This window comes from Diceros bicornis, unplaced genomic scaffold, assembly GCF_020826845.1.
Source record: "Diceros bicornis minor isolate mBicDic1 unplaced genomic scaffold, mDicBic1.mat.cur scaffold_488_ctg1, whole genome shotgun sequence".
Taxonomy (NCBI): Eukaryota; Metazoa; Chordata; class Mammalia; order Perissodactyla; family Rhinocerotidae; genus Diceros; species Diceros bicornis.
The window spans coordinates 13,656-33,612 of record NW_026691356.1 but is presented as its reverse complement, the minus strand read 5'-3'; the positions used below and the strand labels follow the sequence as shown (position 1 = coordinate 33,612).

Below are 19,957 nucleotides of genomic sequence, written 5' to 3'. Positions count from 1 at the left end.
GTTTCTTTGCTTTAGTAACTTCATCATTGGTTTTCTTGACTAAATTCTTTAAGGCATCATGCATTTACTGCTGTGGTTTTCTTCCTTATAAAGTATTCTGATCATGTCACTTTCTTTCTCAGAAATAATCTAGGCCTGAGTGTTCTGTGGAATAGGCCCTTTGGTCAATGTATATTAGTAGAACTTTTCTGGGAGGTAAACTTGAAGAGCCTTTAAAATGTTCATACGTTTTGACCCAAATATTCTATTTCTAGGAATTTATTCTAAGGAAATAAATAGAAATATACAAATACGTATATATGGGCATTCACCATGGTGCTATTTATAATAGCCAAAAATTGAGAAGATTTTTAGTGTTGGAGTGTTTAGTAGGGGCCTGGATAGTATAGCTAATTATATGTGTTGTGAATCAATTTATAAAACCAATATACCTCTATAACATCATACATACTTGTAAAATATAGCTACGTATACATAACTTGATATTCCTATAATACAATATAGATCTATTGGAATACATGTCACCTAATATAGTGTTTTTCATTCACTGAATAAATACTTATTGAGCACTAACTCGGTATGTGTTAGACACTATTTTAGAAGCTGGGGATGCAGTAATGAACAAGCTGGGCCACACTCCGTCCCTCAGTGCATCTCATCATCGTGTAATATTATGTTGAACACTGTGTACCCGAATAACTCTTGCTTTTTCAACAGCACAGCTCTTTGGACATCCAAGGTCCCATGTTATTTGTTTGTTTGTATTTTTTCCACTAAATTATAAAATTCTTGAGAGTGGAGACCATGTCTCTTTGGTCTCTGTGCTCTTTTTGCCTTGCCCGTAACATGAGTCTTGGTGTTTGTAGAGTTGGATAATGTTCTTTTCTGGTCGTCAGAGAAATGGGACGTATTAAATAGTAAATGGACTTTTTTGCACACAATTTACAAAATCTGTTTTGAAGATATCTTTGTATAGGAGTCTATTAATTGTGACATTAAAAACATTATGTTACCATTTTGATAATTTCGTTTAAATAAAGTGATTTTACTTACTAATTTTGGTCATATTCACCACTGTAAATGCTGATGGATGGATGAACAGATTGAATGTGATGCTATTAATTCATGTTTTTTCAGCCGGGCTTCCCAATATCCAGAGTACTTAACTTTATGAGTTTATTTGATTTTTTAGCCACCTCTTCTTTTTTATGTTACAGGCTTTCAAGGGGGGCTGCAAAGCTCCTCATGCTATGATCTCTTCTTGTGGAACAATCCCAGGAAATCCATATCCCAAAGGAAGACCTAGTCGCATAAATGGAATTTTCCCAGCAAGCATGCTTTTATGGCTTACGTATGAAACTTCTTGTGGTTAAATATGAAATTTAGCATAGTTATGATATTTAAAGAAAATGCCAGTTGATGGTGCTTCTACAAAGGAAAGGAATTTTATGTCAGCAACTTAATTCATAGATTCACCACTGATTGAAAGTTCATATGTAAACTACATTGAAGTATTTGTGTAAAATGTACAGAACAAGCCAAACATAAAAGAGGATGATTTCGTTTTGTTTTGTTTTTCCAAGTATTTTAGAAGCAGTGATTTACATTTAATAAAGGAGCATTTCTCAAATTCTCAGTATTCCTCAGTTTCACAGTTAAGTGTGTTTGGGAAACTGCATGCAATGTTTTCTTCCTGGAGAATCACGTTGCATAATAAAGGCTCTGAGAAGTCCCATAAGAAAGAAAACTTCTTTTTGTATCATCCAGTGTACTTCAGACTTCTTTGCAAAATAACTTTTGCAAAGAACGATATATTTTTATTGCGGTGTAGCAAATAACCTTAAAACCTAGTGGATTAAAACAATAAACGTTTATTGTCTTGTACAGTTCCTGTGAGTCAGGAATCTGAGAGTGGCTTAGCTTGGTTCTGGCTCAGGGTTTCTCATGAGGCTGCAGTCATCGGAAGGCTTGATTGAAGCTCAGGACTATGCTTCCAAGGTGGCTCACTTACATGCCTAGCAAGTTAATGTTGGTTCTTGGCAGGAGGTCTGTGTTCCTCACCGTAAGCACTTTTCCATAGTGCTGCTTGAGTACCTCATGATATGACAGCTGACTTCCACCAGAGCAAATAATCCAGGAGAAGGCAAGTGGAAACTGTTGTCTCTTGTGACTTAGCCTTGAAGGTTAAATGCCATCATTTCTGGAATATCCTATTTGTTGCACAGGTCAGCCCTATTCATTCTGGAAGGGAACTGTATAAGGACATTTAGGAGATGAGGCTCACTGGGGACCATCTTGGAAGTTGGCTTCCATACTAGTATGTACCGTTAAGGGACTCACATTATTAGGGGGACACTTTGTAATAGTCTGTCACCTTATTCTGATCTGTTAATTATAGCAGTCTTGAATGAGGTCTCATTTGCCCTTGTATAATATAAACTATCAAACTTAATACTTATAAAGAACACCATTTTTTATCTATTCTCAACTGTAATACAGATACTCTTTTTGATTCTCTGAGTATTATACATACTGTAGCATTGGAAGTCTATTTCTGGTTGCTCCTCTTGTGGAGGGAAAAACATTAGAACATACCTTGTCCTGCCCTTCTGTCATCCCCATGTGTACAGTGTGTGTGTTACCAAACCAAGTGGGCTCACCTCCTGGTGAGTTAAATAAGACTGCACCAGTGGAAGTTGTCTCACAAAGCAAAGTGTATTTGCAGCAAATAGGAGGAGATGAGGAACCATTTCCAAAGTCATGGTGTCCCCGAACAAAGGGAAGCAGGAACTTTTATTTCTATTGAGGAATGCATATTCAAAAGCGAGAGGCGGGGTATTCGCTTGCACAGGCTCAGCTGGAGAACATGCTTCCACATAATAAGGCCTAAGCTTCTCCTGGAGAGATCTTTTTGTTAAAAATAAGGCAAAAGTCATAGGCATGGCTCTTGTGGTGAGACCTGGTCAGTTTCAGGATGGCTAGTGATTACATCTCCCTTGAGTTTCTGGCTTGGTCAGTTTCAGGGCTGCTGGTTACATCTGCTTAACATACAAAAGGAAAAGAAATAACTTGGAAAAACAGTTAATTGCTTCCAAACCCACCTTGGAGTCTCTGGAGGCCCCTAGTCAGTGACATGTTTATTTCTGAGTGCTTCTGTACATGTTAGGATGGGTCTGCGCCAGAGGAGAGTTCCTCAGCCCTTATCAGAGTCGTGCAGCCAGAGCAGGATTGGGTCTGGAATCCAAGTCCTTAAACTGCTACCAGGTTAAGTATATTTTGTTCAATATAATACAGTGAGGAGTTTGTTTGTTTGTTTCTGGTTTGGGGTTTTTTTTAAGTCTCAATTATCTTTCTTTCTTTCTTTTCATTTATTTTTTAAATAGGGAACCCCTTTGAAAAAAGATGGTGAAGAATGTACTAATGAAGGCAAAGGAATAGCTGCACGGATTCTTGGACCATCCAAACCAGTATGTTTAGAAAATAAATCATGAAACAATTCTTAACTCTTACGTGTAGCTTCCTGTCCATTCAAAGTATGAATTCTGTTTTTGTGTTGTGAAGTTCAAAGTATACTAGAAACTCTAGGAGAGTGAATGGTATAGAGAACTACAGTATAATTAGTTAACAGTGTGAAGGGCCCTTCTGAGGTTTAATGTTTTAGTTTAAAGTAAGCCCAGTCAAATTGTTTTTATCTTTTTCTCCAGCCTCATTCAGCTGTCCACTTGGAGGTATGGAGTATGGAGAATTCACTTTAACTAAGGTTGTGTTTTGGTCGAATTAGTATTAGTATTAGTGAAAGAAGAATGGAGCCAGGAGGATGAGAGTATTTTCAAGGGAGTGATTATAATGATTGATTGGAATATAAACAGAAGAGAAGACAACCCCTGGGTTGAAGGATTGTTGGGGTTGAAGTACTTGAGGCCTCCACATGGCCACCTTGCAATCCCTGCCTGTCCACTGACAGGAACTCCAGTGGCAGTGGTTCGTAGCAGAATAGTCACAGATGATAGTCATTGCATGAGACTAGCGCATCATACAGGGCCGCCATTATGAGAGCCAGAAAGAATCTGGATCCTTTACCACCAGTGGATCCCCTTTGCCCCGAGGGCACAAGTGCACCCTCCCTAGGGCATGCCCTCCAGCCCTCCCTCCTTCCCTCCCTCCCTCTCTCTCTCTCTCATTAAAAGTATATTGTTTGGGGGCCGGCCCGGTGGCGCAAGCGGTTAAGTGCGCGCGCTCCGCTGCGGCGGCCCGGGGTTCGCTGGTTCGGATCCCGGGCGCGCACAGACGCACTGCTTGGTAAGCCATGCTCTGGCGGCGTCCCATATAAAGTGGAGGAAGATGGGCACAGATGTTAGCCCAGGGCCGTCTTCCTCAGCAAAAAAAGAGGAGGATTGGCTGTTAGCTCAGGGCTGATCTCCTCACAAAAAAAAAAAAAAAAAAAAAAGTATATTGTTTGACTTAGCTTCAGATATCTTTGGTTCTCTAAAGACTAGTTGTTTGAATGCTTTGTTACTTGTATAAGTTCCATCAAGTATAAAATAAGATTTGTGGATTTAAAAAGGCAAAACCACTAAAATAGTGAATTCATAACTCCAGTCAACATTCTACTGCAGTTGTCAGAATTCCGAATTCCAAAGCCTAGTGGATTTCTTGTCTTACATAGGAAGAGATGGGAATTCTTGGATTAACCTAGGCTGGGTTTAGAGAGGAGTATGCTGTTTACGATAAGGTCTGACCCTTCACTGGAAATGATGTAATACTAAAATAAAAAATAAACACCTCCGCAACAGTCTTTGACAGGATCTGCCTTTGCAATTTATAGGAACCACATTTGTTAAAGCAAAGAATTTCCCTCATTTGTGCCGTGTATGAGTCCAGTAGCATTTGGTATGCTGGGGCATTTTTAGCCTCTTGGGACTAAATATTTTGAAAGACAAGTTGTACCTTGTTTTGCCAGGACACTGCTTACTTGGTTTTCTTCTAACTGCTATACTTCCCCCCCTCATCTAGCCTCCTTCAACGTACAATCCACATAAACCTGTTCCTTATCCAATACCTCCATGCCGGCCACATGCAGCTATTGCACCAAGTAAGTTCTTTCATTTTTTAATTTTTTTTCACTGTTTACTTATTAAATTGAAAGCAAAGTAAATGTTCGTATATGTTCTTGGGAATCTGGAGCACTTAGGAAGTATGCTATGATGAGTTTAATTTTGCCCACAGTCAGCTACTAGTGTCTTGGTCTACAAGAATGCAGCAGAGAGAGCTTATTTAGGATATTTTCCTTTTGATAAATTAATTATAGATTATTTTTAATCGTTATTTATTATTATGGCTTTTCGCTTTGGTAAATCATCTTGATTTACCTTTTTGGTAATTGGTGTTCAAAGATATCATTAATGCATTTAACTTAAAAAGGTCAAGTGTATGTGCTTGACAGAAAAGACGAATAATTTAAGTATGGCAGGTTCTGCCTGCCATGCCATTCAGGCCATTCAGTGAGCTTATGCCTGGAGTGAGCATGCAATGGGAAATGGGAATCTTGAGGAGTCTCATTTGATCTCAGTTTTCACCTAACCCTAGACCCAAACCTCCATGTAAAATGCAACTCTATTATGTAACAGTTTTAAAAATAAATCAGATAGCTGCACTAACACGGTTTGAACTCCTGACCACAGAACGATACTAAATTATATATTTTTTTCTGTTATATTTTTATTTTAGGTGCTTATAACAATGCAGGTCTGGTACCGTTGGCCAGTGTCATAGCTCCAGGTGTGCCCCCTCCACCTCCATATACTCCTAATCCAGTAGGAACAGGTAAAATCATGTTATCATGGGGTGTTAAAAGTAAATAACTTATTCATCCACAGATGTGCACTTGGAGGGGACAGGTGTTTGACATGGTGTGTCCTGACAGAGGGAGCACAAGCTTAGGAGCCTGATGATGGATCTGAGTACGATACACAGGGTCCCCTAGAGTGGCCTTGGCCTGCATGTGTGAACTCGAGCACATTGTAGAAATAAGAACCATTTCTCATCAGCGAGAAACTTGGACAGGCTATGAAAAAGTATGATTGACACAATGAGTGTCGCCATTTGGGCAAATTGCTCCTGCCATGGGAGGAAAGTCTCGTCGGTGCTCAGAAGGGCTTAAACTCTTTCCCCAGCACGCCCCTGTTCAGCCTGTTTCTTGGGTCTGTTGGGAACACGGGATGTGAAGGATAAATATTTTTCTGTATATTGCCAAAGTGTTCTCCAAAAAGACTGAACTAGTTTATACCTGCCAGTGAGAGGATACAAGCATACTGTTCCTTCATGTCCTTTCAACATGGGATATTACCAGTTTTTTAACTTCCGCGAATTTGATAAGGCTGATTGAGCTTACATTTTCATTTGGCTGTCTTTTATAAATAAAAGTTTAATTTTTATTTTGATCAATTATTGTTTATTTGATTCTTCTGAGTTTTAAATGTCTTGCTTAGAAAACCCTACCCTATCCCAACAGTATGAAAATATCATCTATATTCTCTAATTATTTTTATAGTGATTCTTTTTTAATATATAGCTTTTATTCTACTTGCCATTTATTTTTTTATGTGTGTAAGTAAGGGATAGAACTTGTTTTTTTTCACTTCCCTCCCCAGAAACTCAGTTACTTAATAGCATTTAATAAATTCTTTTTCTGTTTTACCAGCCAGAGTGGTTCTGGTGTTTGCAGCTGCATACTCTTACTGATAAGACTTGTAAAACATTTTTTCCAAAATTTATCATTTCTTGCCCTTGTTTATGTACCTTTCACTCTTAGAGTTTTACATTTTTGCCTAGACAAATAGAGACAAAGAAAAGCTGAAACCGTGTTAGCTTGATTAGATCTTAACCCTAGGTAGTTCAGGTAATTTAGAGCTTGTAAGACTCCTATTCCGTCTGGAATTTATTTTCGTATAGGGGTGAAATAGAAGTTCATCTTAATTTTTTTTTCAGATGGTAGCCAGTCTTGCTAGCACCATTTATTAACCTAGTTTTTACACTGATTGGAAATACCACATTTATCTTAAGTTTTCAAAGACACACATGACTCTAATGCTGGGGTTTTTTTTTTCTATCCCAATCTACTTATTTTATGTTGTGATGATCCCATATGGATTTGGTTAGCAGATTTATAATATCTTCTGATATCTAATAAGACTAGCTTTCTCTCACTATATTTTTACATCTTTCTTATCTATTTTTGGAAGTTTATTCTTCCATCTGAACTTTAAGATCACTATAATGTGATTTTGAACACAATTACACACTTAATGTGCAATTGAAAACAGTTGAATTTATGTATATATACTTATATAGTAATTTTGGGAGAATTTTTTGTGTGTGTGTGTGTGAGGAGATCAGCCCTGTGCTAACATCTGCCAATCCTCCTGTTTTTTTTGCCGAGGAAGACCGGCCGCAGGCCAACATCCGTACGCATCCTCCTCCACTCTATATGGGACACCGCCACAGCGTGGCTTGCCAAGCGGTGCGTCGGTACGCGCTCGGGATCCAAAGCTGCGAACCCCAGGCCCCCGCAGCAGAACGCGCACACCCAACCACTTGCGCCACCGGGCCGGCCCCGAGAATTGATATTTTTATGATATTAAGTCTTACCATTCAGTCATTTTACATCTTTCTGTCATGTCAAATAGTATTTCTCCTCCACCCCAGGGCTTATTTTATCTCTTTCAACAAGATTTTGTAGTTTTCTTCATATAGGTTCTTTGCCATAGGTTTGTCTCTAGGGGTTTTAGAGGTATTTTTTGGTACAGTTATAAATGGAATATTTCATTTCTAGCTGCTTATTACTAATTACCTAGTGTCAGCTGAATTATACTTTACTATAAAATATTTCTTTTTTCCCTGGCCTTATTGGGCATTAATATTGTCCTAACTCCTTTTTGCTTTCATTTTACATATGTATTTTACCTGTATCTTTATTTTTAATTTTTTTTTAGGGTTTTATTTGGTAGGTTAGTTGGTTTTTAAATTGCATTTATAGCTAGATTCTGCTTTTTAAACCAGTGAAGAGAGACTTAATAGGAATTTCCAATAATCATAAAAATTACATGTTTGTTATTAGTCCTTCCATTTTATTTTTGTATTCATTATTATTCTTTTATCCTAGTTTTTCATTTTCCTTACTTTTGTTTGCTTGGATTAGTCAAATTGTTGTTTTATTTTTTAACTCTCCTCTTCTTGCCCCCACCCAAACTTTATCTGTAATATTGCTAGTGATTACCTTTGTATTCTTAATAGTTGTCACTGTACAAAAAACTAAAAAAGCTGTGCTATACTCCACCGTTTGACTTACATACTGCCTCTCCTTTTTCATCCATTTCTGTGTTTTGTTGGAATACTATACCTTTTTTTCTTCTGTGCCTTTAAAGTTACGGCTTTTTACTGTTTCTTCTGTTCTTTGATTCCCTTTTCTGACATGCTCATTCTAATTTTCCTTTAGTAGAAAATTTCTCTAAGTCATTTCTTCAAAAAGAGGACGGGGGCAGCCCAGTGGCGCAAGTGGTTAAGTGTGCGTGCTGCGGTGGCCCGGGGTTCGCCAGTTCGGATCCCGGGCGTGCACCAACGCACCGCTTGGCAAGCCATGCTGTGGCGGCGTCCCATATAAAGTGGAGGAAGACGAGCACGGATGTTAGCCCAGGGCCAGTCTTCCTCAGCAAAAAAAAAAAAAAAAAAGAGGAAGATTGGCAGATGTTAGCACAGGGCTGATCTTCCTCACAAAAAAAAAAATTTTTTTTTTTTTTAAAAAGAGGACATATTTTAGGGTTGTAGATGAGAAACCCAATTCCAGTTAATTTTCTTTTCTTTGTTAGAACCTTGGACTCTTTCTGTAAGCTTACAAAGAAGAGATTCCTTATCTTTGGAGTTCAGAAATGTCTTTTAATCTTGGGGTTCAGATATTTCACCAGGATGTCTAGGGATCTATCTTACCATTAATCTTTCCTGAAACTCTGTAAGCCCTTTGGATATGAAAACTCAAGTCTGTGAAGCTTAGGAAAATTTTGTTTTTATTATTGTTTAATTATTGCTTTTTCATCTGGTCTTTTTTCTCCTTCTGGCACTCTTATTTTGCACTGTCTTTGCCTTCTGAGTCTCTTACCTATTCATTTATGATATCCTTTTCTGTGTATTTTTGCCGTTTTAAATGGGAGTTTTTTTGTTTCTTATTTCCAACTAAGTAATTGAGCTTTCAGTAATATTATTCTGATCGTCACCATTCTTTGCAGTTATCAATTTGGAGTCGGATTTTTATCTGAAGTCGTCACCTGCTCTGCTTACTTTCTTGCAGTATTATGGGTGTGTGTGTTCCTAATTTGCATCACAGGTTTTTTCTCTCTTTTTCATTGAATCTCCGTTGATAGACACAATTCGTTCTGGTTGTTTATTTGTACTAAGTCCCTGAAACAAGCCATGATCTTTCTTTCTCACCATGTCAGGCTTGAGGGTTTCCTTTGCGCCTTGTGCCTGTCACAATGTTGGTTTCTTGGACAGTTATTGTCAAGCCATGAGAGGTCATTTTTCCCGTTGTACCTTTGACTGATGGTCTGGTTAGATGGGTCCTTTCCCATGTGGGTGGGGAGGAGCGTGTTTTAGGTTGTCAACCTCACAGGCTTAGAGTAAGCCTTAACTAGGGTAGTTCTCCTTATCAGCTCCTAGCATAGGTCCTTTTCCTGACCTGAGTGCAACAAGTGAGGGGGGCCACTTTTCTGTTTGCTTGGGTGATCCACAATGGCTTTCGAGATTGGTCCCTCAGATGACAGTGGATTCTGCACTCAGCATCCACCTCCCACTTCCGAGTCTTCCTACTGTTGTAGGCAGTGGTACCGAAAAGTGACTGTCTGTCAGCTTAGCCAGTGACAGTGGTTCTTTGCACTCCAGCTGCAGGCTGCGCTTTCTCGTGGGTGCCACACTCAGGCCATCATCTTTCCGGAAGGTGTTCTTAAATATATCTATAAAATAATACTTATTTAAAACCTGATATGTTAAGGAGTAGTCGGGGGGAGGGCGGTGGGGATCAATTGCTCATAATCCTACGTGTCTTCATATAGTTACTACTATGATTTTTGTTTATTTCCTTATTTTCCCCCATAGGCATACATTGTTTTTCCTTTTTTTTTTTTTATAATTTTTTTTTTTTTAATTTTTCCCCCAAAGCCCCAGTAGATAGTTGTATGTCATAGCTGCACACCCCTCTAGCTGTATGTGGGACGCGGCCCCAGCATGGCCGGAGAAGCGGTGCCTCAGTGCACGCCCGGGATCCGAACCCCGGGCTGCCAGCAGCGGAGCACGTGCACTCAACCATTAAGCCGTGGGGCCGGCCCTGTTTTTCCTAATATAGTATACATACGTGTCCTGAGTTTTTCTTTTCTTGACCGCAATCTCTGATTATTATGGTGTTGAATAATTTGATAAAGCTTCAAATCAACTTTTATATATTTATTTTTATATAGAAAATGAAGACCTTTCCAGTCAGTCAAAATCTACACAGAATCAAAGTAAGTACCAGGTTTGATCCAGAGATAGTGATGTCTGCTCTGTTATTCACTGAAATGATTTTGAGTTGAGTGCATTGGAAATCTTTATGCTTTGGGGAAAGTTCCTGGTTAAAGAATCTAACTAACCAATACTTGCTAAAACTGGCTTAATAGTGGTACATTTCATACACACAACATGAAATGCACATATCAACTAGATTTAAAATGAACCATATGCTTTTGTATCCTATTTGCAAAACTTTCAATGTAATCTAAGTGCTATGTGGCATTATATCCACATTAACTTTATGTTACGGGATATTAGAAGCCTCATTTCTTTTTGATATAAACACATATGGTGATGAAAACCGTTTTTGACAAATGCTATGTCAGATACTACTTTCAGATTTAATTACTTCAATAAGCATTTGGGGTAGCATAACTTAGAATAACTTAGAAAGAAAAGAATAAGGGGTGCCAAAGGGTAAGTGGAATTGAAAAATGAAGATGAGATGTGGCCTGTAATGCCTGCAGATGGCAGCAGCACTGTACCATTTTATGCCTCCCCTAGCTGAGGATAAGTGTGGTCAGGATGCAGACACTTTCCGGTGTGAGACGGAATCTGGGATTGGTTCTTGTGCAACAAAGTAGTGCGTGAATCTCATCATTATGGTGCGGGATCAGGAGTCTGGATGGGAGAATCCCACTCCCTGAGAATGGTGCCTGAGTGGTGCTTTTGAGCTGGTGGTTTCTAAAGGAGGTAGCAGAGTGGGGTGGAAAGAGTGCTAAGTGAACTGTCAGGACGCCCAGTTTCTTGTCCTGGCTTTGGCACCACCTGGCTTTGTGAGCTTGGGCAGGTCATCTAACTTCTGCGAAGAGGGGGTTAAAGAATCTTCAGTCTTTATACTCAGCTTCATTAGCAGATCTTTTTTTGAAGGGAATAAATAGGTTAAGTGTCATAAGCTCGGTTGTTAGGAATAGCATACTTTGTTTTCCTGTGCTATGTTATTTTAGCATGATTAAGATTTTTTTTTTTTTCCTTTTTGAAGCACAGTAAGAAACAAAAATAAAGACAAACTAGTATAGTGGTTAGGAACATGGGTTTGACAGACCCAGGTTCAGATCTCAGTGTTACTACTTCATAACTACATGACCTTTTTCATTGTTATTATTATTATTATTGTAGTAAGATCTCATTTATTGAGATCTTTCCTCTTAAATATTTGAGTACCCAGTACAGTATTGTGCTGTAGGCACAATGTTGTACAGCAGATCTCTGGAAGTTATTCATTTTGCATAACTGAAACTATACCCTTTGAACGCCACTTAATAGCCGCATGATCTTTTAACAAGTTCGTTAATCACACCAAGCCTCAGATTGCCCATCTATAAAATGGAGGTGTCAGTACCTGTCTCAAAGGGTTATGTGAGGACAAATGACATGATGGGCGTAAAGTACAAAGCACAGGATCTGACAGATAGTGTTTAATGGTTAACAACCAAATTAGATGACAGGAGAGTGATATTTATCATGGTATGTTTTGGGGGTTTTTTGTTTTTTTGTTTTGTTGCATTTTAACTGTAGGCACTATGATTAACAGTGCATGGCTTTTGCTCTATTATATAAAAAGATCTCCAACAGAGGCTGCTATAAAGAACACTATGAGACAGGTTGGTTTTACCTTGCAATCTGTCATTAACTACATGGTCCTCAGCATGTAGTTAAATAAAGTAGTGAATTCTCAAATGTTTCCCACCACTGTTGACCTAAATAATTTCTTAGTACATTATTTACAAACACAAAACTAAGTATATATTCCCTGTGCTTCTAGTTCTTATAAAACAAATTCAGTAAAAACAAAAGTAAAAATCCATGTTCATACGAACTCTAAATTTAAAATGATAGCTACTCTTATTTTCTTGAAACTAAAGTACTGCTTACAACACAAATACGGTACAGACTTCAGGCCTTTTGAGTTTGAAGTTTGTGTATTTATATATTACCGTTGGTCAATTCTTCTACCATGTTTCTTTTCTAAAACAACTGTAAAATTTGTTCAGCCCAATGTGGCTCCTTTGGCCATCACTTAGTGGAAATGTATAATGTATATGCCATTTTCGTCTGTTCTTTTCCTATGGTACCCGTGATTAACATAGCTGACATTGGCCATGTCAGCTTTGGTATGTCAAAAGTCTTCATTATGCATAGATTTAAAAATTTAAGTCTTAGTCCATGAAAATGTCTTTCGGTTGATTATGACTGCAAAAAAACATGTTCTCTGTTTACAACTGAAACAAACTTCAATGTGGGTATGGCAGCAGATGATAATTGTTATTACGACATTAGCTACCTAAGTCGTGGTTTCCATTTGGCATCAACAAGATCATCAGAGGCTAACAGTCATTTAAAAATTGATTTAGAGAGGAAACCCAAATCATCCCCAAGAATACTTATGTTAATTATTTATAGAGTTTATCAAAATAAAAATATTATAGCAAACTATAAGTCTTGAGAATAAGTCCTTGGATGGGTTTGGGAACTATAGTTGAGGTAATCATGATGTATCCAGTGCAGCAAACACTTATAAAATATAAGGTGCCATGCACTGTGCTAGGTACTAAGGCTCTGAAGATGAGTTAGACACGGCTTCTTGCCCCTAAAGGAACTCCTAGGAAAAGCCAAGTAAAGTTAGAGGTTAAGGTAGTGTAGAGGAGTCAGTATGAGAAAATGCTTGGGGAGAAAACTGTAGGTTGATAATCTGGAATATTCAATTCAACTCCCAGAGTGGCAACAAAGAATACTGGAGAGATGGGGTGAATTCTGGAAGGCCTTGTATGCCCCTAAAAGGAAAGTGATGTCCTGAAAGCTCTTAAGAGGGAGAAATGACTTGTATTATTACTCTAGATAAGTGGTTTGAAAGAGTAAAAGGTAAAGGCAATACACCAACCTTAATCACAGTTAAAATAAATTCTTTGAATTTTTAAAAATTGGGAAAATATGAAAGGAAAATTTATTTGCTAACTTCTCAAGACTTCCTCACTGTGAATTGAAGGGCTATTCTGAGCAGAGTCTAGAAGACAACTGGATCTAACTGAGGCTCTGTAGTGAAAACCAGGATAAGGGAATCTAGCAATTTATGCATTGCAATAGCCTGTTATACCTGTCACTGATTTTCTTTGATATTTGTTAAATACTACAAAAATTTTTATGCTTTTCTTTTGAGTTAAAATATGACATTTCAGCATAATGATAAATTCTTGCCCCTTTTTCCCCCCACAGCATTTTCTACACCAGCCAGTCAACTCTTTTCTCCTCATGGTTCTAACCCTTCAACACCTGCTGCAACTCCCGTCCCCACTGCATCCCCGGTCAAGGCAGTAAATCTCCCCTCAGCATCAGCAACCGCCACCATTTCTGGGATGAACATGCCGAATACTGTCCTTCCTGTGTTCCCAGGGCAGGTCTCCGCAGCCGTTCACGCACCACAGCCATCAACGCCAAATCCAACAGTTATCAGGACCCCTTCGCTGCCTGCTGCACCTGTCACTTCTGTCCACAGTACAACGTCTGCTCCTGTTCCTTCAGTTTTTTCTGGGCTAGTTGCACTGCCAGGTCCTTCTGCTGCTCCTGTCCCAGCCCCTCAGGCCACACCCACACCTCAGGCCACTCCTGCTTCCAGTGAAATATTTGCCTCTACTTCTGCCCCCTTCACTAGCCTCCCTTTCTCTGCCACCTCTACTGCTGCTTCTACCAACAACCCAAGTTCTGCTTCATTGTCCTCAGTCTTTGCAGGGCTCCCCTTGCCCTTAACACCAACATCCCAAGGCGTATCCAACCCAACTCCTTCTGTAATTGCCGGTGGTTCTGCTCCTGGTGTTGCTTGTCCACTTGGTGTAAATAATCCTCTTCTGTCTGCTTTAAAGGGCTTTCTGACGTCAAATGATACCAATTTAATCAACCCTTCTGCTTTATCTTCTGCCGTTACAAGTGGGCTGGCTTCTCTGTCTTCTCTTACTAATCAGAACTCTGATTCTCCTGCTTTAGCTGTTAACAAGTGCTATGCCCCATCAGCCATTCCCGCCCCACAGAGGTCTTCCACTCCAGGGTTGGCCATGTTCCCAGGCCTGCCATCTCCTGTGGCTAATTCAACCTCCACTCCCTCTACTTTGCCTGTGCAGTCTCCTCTAGCTACTCCTACATCATCTTCGACTTCAGTGCCAGTTAGCTGTGGTTCCTCAGCTACCCTTTTGCATGGCCCCCACCCAAGTAACTCAGACCTTCACATTTCATCTGCCCCTACTGTAACAACTCTTTCTGTTATGATCAAAACTGAGCCCACGAGTCCTACTCCCTCAGCCTTCAAAGGCCCATCTCATTTCGTGAATCCCTCTCATGGCACTTTAGGTTTATCAGGGACATTGGGTCGTGCATATACTTCAGCATCAGTGCCCATCAGTCTATCTACTTGCCTTAATCCTGCATTATCAGGTCTCTCCAGTTTGAGTACTCCCTTGAATGTTTCAAACCCCCTCTCCTCTATCTCCCTTCCTCCACATGGTTCCTCCACTCCCATCACTCCAGTATTCACTGCTCTTCCTCCTTTCACTTCTTTGACCAATAATTTCCCTTTAACTGGCAACCCGACTCTTAATCCGTCAGTATCTCTTCCAGGATCGTTAATAGCCACCTCATCTGCAGCTGTCACCTCCGCGTCTGTCCCTCATCCTAGTTCGACAGCGGCCGTTCTCTCAGGGCTTTCTGCCTCAGCACCCGTCTCAGCAGCGCCTTTCCCCCTCAACCTGTCCACTGCTGTCCCCTCACTTTTTTCAGTTACTCAAGGACCTCTGCTGTCTTCAAATCCCTCCTACCCTGGCTTCTCTGTCGCTAACACCCCTGGCGTCACCCCTGCTCTCCCTTCGTTCCCGGGGCTGCAGGCGCCATCTACAGTGGCAGCCGTCACACCACTTCCCGTTGCTGCCACAGCCCCATCACCAGCTCCCGTCCTCCCAGGATTCGCTTCAGCATTTAGTTCCAACTTCAACTCTGCCCTTGTTGCACAAGCCGGGTATGTGAATATTTTGGAAAGAGGATAAAATCATTCTTTACTTAACTTGTGGATCATAGTCTTATTTATTTATTTATTTATTTTTTGTGAGGAGGACCAGCCCTGAGCTAACATCCAATGCCAATCCTCCTCTTTTTTGCTGAGGAAGACTGGCCCTGGGCTAAGATCCGTGCCCATCTTCCTCTACTTTATATGGGACACCGCCACAGCATGGCTTAACACGCGGTGTGTCGGTGCGTGCCTGGGATCTAAACCGGTGAACCCCAGGCAGCTGCAGCGGAGCATGCGCACCTAACCGCTTGCGCTACCAGGCCGGCCCCCATAGTCTTATTTTTAAATCATTCAAATGAAAGTCAAAATCTAATTGTTTGGTGATGCTAAATTATATTTTTCTGGGGTAAAACTTCACTGCTCAAAAAATGTTTTGTGGCTCTTCGAACATGTTAAAACAGATATATAAAATATTAACGCTGGCTCAGATAATTAGGATTTGTGTTTGGTAATTTAACTTGATTATAAAATAGCAAGAAGTATTATATGCAAAACATAGACTTATTGCATTCGCAATAATGTACTTTATAAGAGTAAGTTTTACATCAGCGAGTGGCTGACTTTTATGGTTCCTTCCAGTAGAGAAATTCTAAGATTTTTTGTTTTTTTTTACATCTTAGGATCTTGTATTTGACAAATATCGAAGCTGTCGCTTTTATGTCTTATCTACAGTTTGACCTGTTCTATCTACTGTTTTAGCTTATCATCGGGACTTCAAGCTGCAGGCAGTTCTGTTTTTCCAGGCCTTTTGTCCCTCCCGGGTATCCCCGGGTTTTCCCAGAATCCTTCACAGTCATCCCTGCAGGAATTACAGCATAATGCAGCTGCACAGTCAGCACTGCTACAGCAGGTGAGCAGGCAACATCGGGCGTAAATAAAATGGCAGCATATGTAGCATAGGTTCTGTAGTGATAACATTGCAGTACCGATTGTGATATCCCAACATTGGCAAAAAATTTCATATGAGAATGTCTAGGGGTTTGATAATTAGTTCTCCCAAAACTTGCAGATTATGCTTGTCTTCCTGCAGAAGGGTAATGAAAGTGGTGGAATATATTCACCTGTGTGAAATGGTTTTCCTGGTCGTAGACTTTAAAATCTCAGTTTGGAGATTTTGCAAATGGAATTTTTATACGTGACAGTTAAAGTTTGCTTGTCTTCTACAATTTAAGCTGAAATAAGGGGCCATTAAAGTAAATTATCTTGAGAAAACCTATTGATTTTTTAAAAGAATGTTAAATATTTTAATGCATTTTTAGGTACTTCCTCCATCTAAAGAAGTTTGAATGTTTCTTAAAAATTTCGGGAGACTGAGCAGACTTGTGCTGCCCCCGAGTTCTTCTTTTCTTTCCTATTCTGAATATCTGTAGCGTGGCACAGGCCAAAGCAAGTACAGACCTGATTGAATCTGGCATTCTGCTAAACTGCACATTCTTCTTTCTATCAGGTTCACTCAACTTCGGCTCTGGACAGCTATCCAGCTCAGCCGGATGGATTTCCTAGTTATCCTTCAACACCAGGAACACCATTTTCTTTGCAAACAGGCCTGTCCCAAAGTGGGTGGCAGTGAATATATTTTAATTTGTATTCTCTTTTGGAGCAACATCACAATTGCCTAAGGACTGCAGTGAACGGTCTGACAAATGTGAAGTTGACCAGAAGTCAGAAAATGAGAATGAGGGTGATCCTAGGAAAACGGGGATAAGAGTTTAAAAAACATGGTTGCATTTTTTTAAATGGTTTTAAATAAGAACACTCCCCTATGTAAATATACTGACAATACATTATATGGGGAATAGTATTAAAAAACTATTTGGGGACTTTTCACCTCTCACCCAATGAAATTTTGAGTCGTGTCTGTAATCTATGTAGGAAGAATACTAAAGAGGAGGTTGAACTCTTTATAGCCGAATACAGCCTTAAATCTGCTCGTACAGCATCCACTGACGGAAGTAATAGTTGTGCCTCTGACTTACGGGTTGCGTGTGGCCCTTGGCGTGCATGAGTGGTTCCTGTTGCATCATGGGAACTCTGTACTCCATGTGTATCCACAGACAGGAACTGGAGACCCACCATTATCTTTCATTTCTGACATTAATGATCATACATATACTGCTGAATTTAACTCAATATATTTCAGGTAAGTGAAAATGGTGCTTAATATAGTCTTTAGAGTGACTTTCAGGTGTTTTCGACTAAAAATACATATCCAGAACTACTGTCTTAACAGAAATACAAGTAAGGCTTGTGATAATTTGCCTTCAAAACTTTTTTCTTAATCTCAGCAGTATCCAAATGAGTGAGGAACATCTGACTGACTCTTGGGCCACCTCTATTACTCATTGTACTCTGGAAGCTCTTGGTGAATGTTTACAATCATGGGATGTAGTATTTTTATTTGTACTTAAAGTCAAATGCTTATCTAAAATAATTATGTGAGAACAAATAGAGAAGACTTGCTCTGTTAGTAGATAATGCAGCCTGTACTCTAAGGATCTGTGGTAGTTTAACATGATTGAATGTCATTAATTTAAGTATAGTAACTGCCACATTGGGGGGAACGGGGGCGTAGGGAGAATGATTTCCAATCCTGTGATTCCAAGTGTAAACTATAGAATCTACTGTAGTACATTTCAGCATCTAGAAGTTTTACTTTTATAAAGATGGTGTCTGGAAGATGTTGCTAATGTATCTTCCTTCAACATGGGGGACAAACTTTTTAAGTATATTAATAAATATTCCTGTATGGTTAGTTTTTAACAGTTTTTTAAAATAAACTTTATGGATATGACAAATATTTTATAAGTGTTTTATTAAATACTTGGATAGGCTTTTTAATTTTTTGTATGTGCTTGAGGTATAGAACATTTTTGTCCGAATTTAGTTGTAACTCAATATATACTACTGATTGCTCATCCTTTAAGTAATGTCTTATGTGAAAGTTCTATTATTACCAACACCTGAAACAGACTATTTATGCCTTTAATTATCTTCAAACACAGAATGTAACCTCATAGTTAATCGATACCAGTTATTAGAAGTTGTCATTTGTTCTTTAAGTCTACACTCATAAAACTTTTTAAAGATTATTGTGTATTGCTTATATATGTTGTCCATTCATTCAGATAAGTTATTGAGTAATCTTTCTATATTGATGCTAACAGGTTTAGTCTGCTGTCCAATGAGCCCCTTATCATCACAGCAAAGGAACTGTATCCTATTCGTTTTTTAGATGTATTCCTGACATCTTGCACATATTGGGCACTTAAAGGTTTATATAAAACGAAGAGAACATTTTGGAGCACTTGCAATATAATTACTGGGAACTAGTTTTATGTATCTCACAACCCTGTGAGATAAGTACTAGCAACCTAATTAACCAGATAGAGAAACCAAGATGTAAGTCACACATGAGGAAGTGTAGATTTGAACCAAGCATTTACTACCAATATCAAGGCTACTTGTACTATCAAGTGCTATGAAAATACATAGGAGGGTGGGTGAGTACCTTACTGCCTGAGGAAATCCAGAAAGGTTTTCTCAGTGACATTAAAGTCTTAAAGGATGGGCAAGAATTAACATCCTTTATAAAGGCACAAAGTGTGACAGAGTAGCATAGTAAAACAATCATATAACTGGATGGAGTTTGAATGAAGTTTGTAGTTCAAGTGAATCTAAAAAACAAGGGAAAGACATGATCACAAAAGACCCTCTAAGCCATGCTAAGGAGTTGGGCATTTGTTTTGTGGTCAAGAGTTTGGAAATTTATCAGAGAGCACTTTGCAAAAATCACTTGGGCTGCAGCATGGAGGCTGGATTGGAAGTAGTAAACTGGATGGTTATTGCAGAAATCCAAAAACGAAGAGGATAGATTTTTCATTATGAGAAGGGAATAGAAATGTACCTCTCCATTCCCTTTCCATAAAGGCCTGTGGTCTACACAGGATTTGCAAACATTGTTATATAATTGATTAACCTTATTTTAAGCCTTACCATGTGATTTGCCAAATGAGTTTAGTGTGTGCATTTATAAAATACAGTTAGTGTCACAGAATTTTAGAAAAGACTTTACTCCGAATCAAACTTAATGAGCCTTTGTTGTTTTTAAAGGTGATACAATGTTAGTAAACAGTGTCTAATTTGGATGAGTTAAAAGATTAAATATTTGAAAACACTGGCAAGTAAATTGGGAAGGATGATCAAAATTAAAGTATCCCCTTGGGGGCTGGACCTGTGGCGTAGCGGTTAAGTGCACGGGCTCCGCTGCTGGTGGCCCCGGGTTCGGATCCCGGGTGCGCACCAACACACCGCTTG

General features: G+C 39.2%; 1 protein-coding gene across 1 annotated transcript in view; it reads left to right on the top strand.

The window, feature by feature from the left end:
• The window catches only part of LOC131403004 (proline and serine-rich protein 1-like), a 28,131-nt gene extending 9,620 nt beyond the window's left edge, over window positions 1-18,511 (top strand). Inside the window, exons 6-13 of the mRNA XM_058537430.1 lie at window positions 1,218-1,328; window positions 3,384-3,467; window positions 5,014-5,092; window positions 5,728-5,823; window positions 10,503-10,547; window positions 13,807-15,592; window positions 16,343-16,493; window positions 17,091-18,511. Coding sequence (XP_058393413.1) covers window positions 1,218-1,328; window positions 3,384-3,467; window positions 5,014-5,092; window positions 5,728-5,823; window positions 10,503-10,547; window positions 13,807-15,592; window positions 16,343-16,493; window positions 17,091-17,213 — 2,475 coding nt within the window. The 3' untranslated portion in view covers window positions 17,214-18,511. The remainder of the gene's footprint in view (window positions 1-1,217; window positions 1,329-3,383; window positions 3,468-5,013; window positions 5,093-5,727; window positions 5,824-10,502; window positions 10,548-13,806; window positions 15,593-16,342; window positions 16,494-17,090) is intronic.
• The last annotated feature ends 1,446 nt before the right edge of the window (window positions 18,512-19,957 follow it).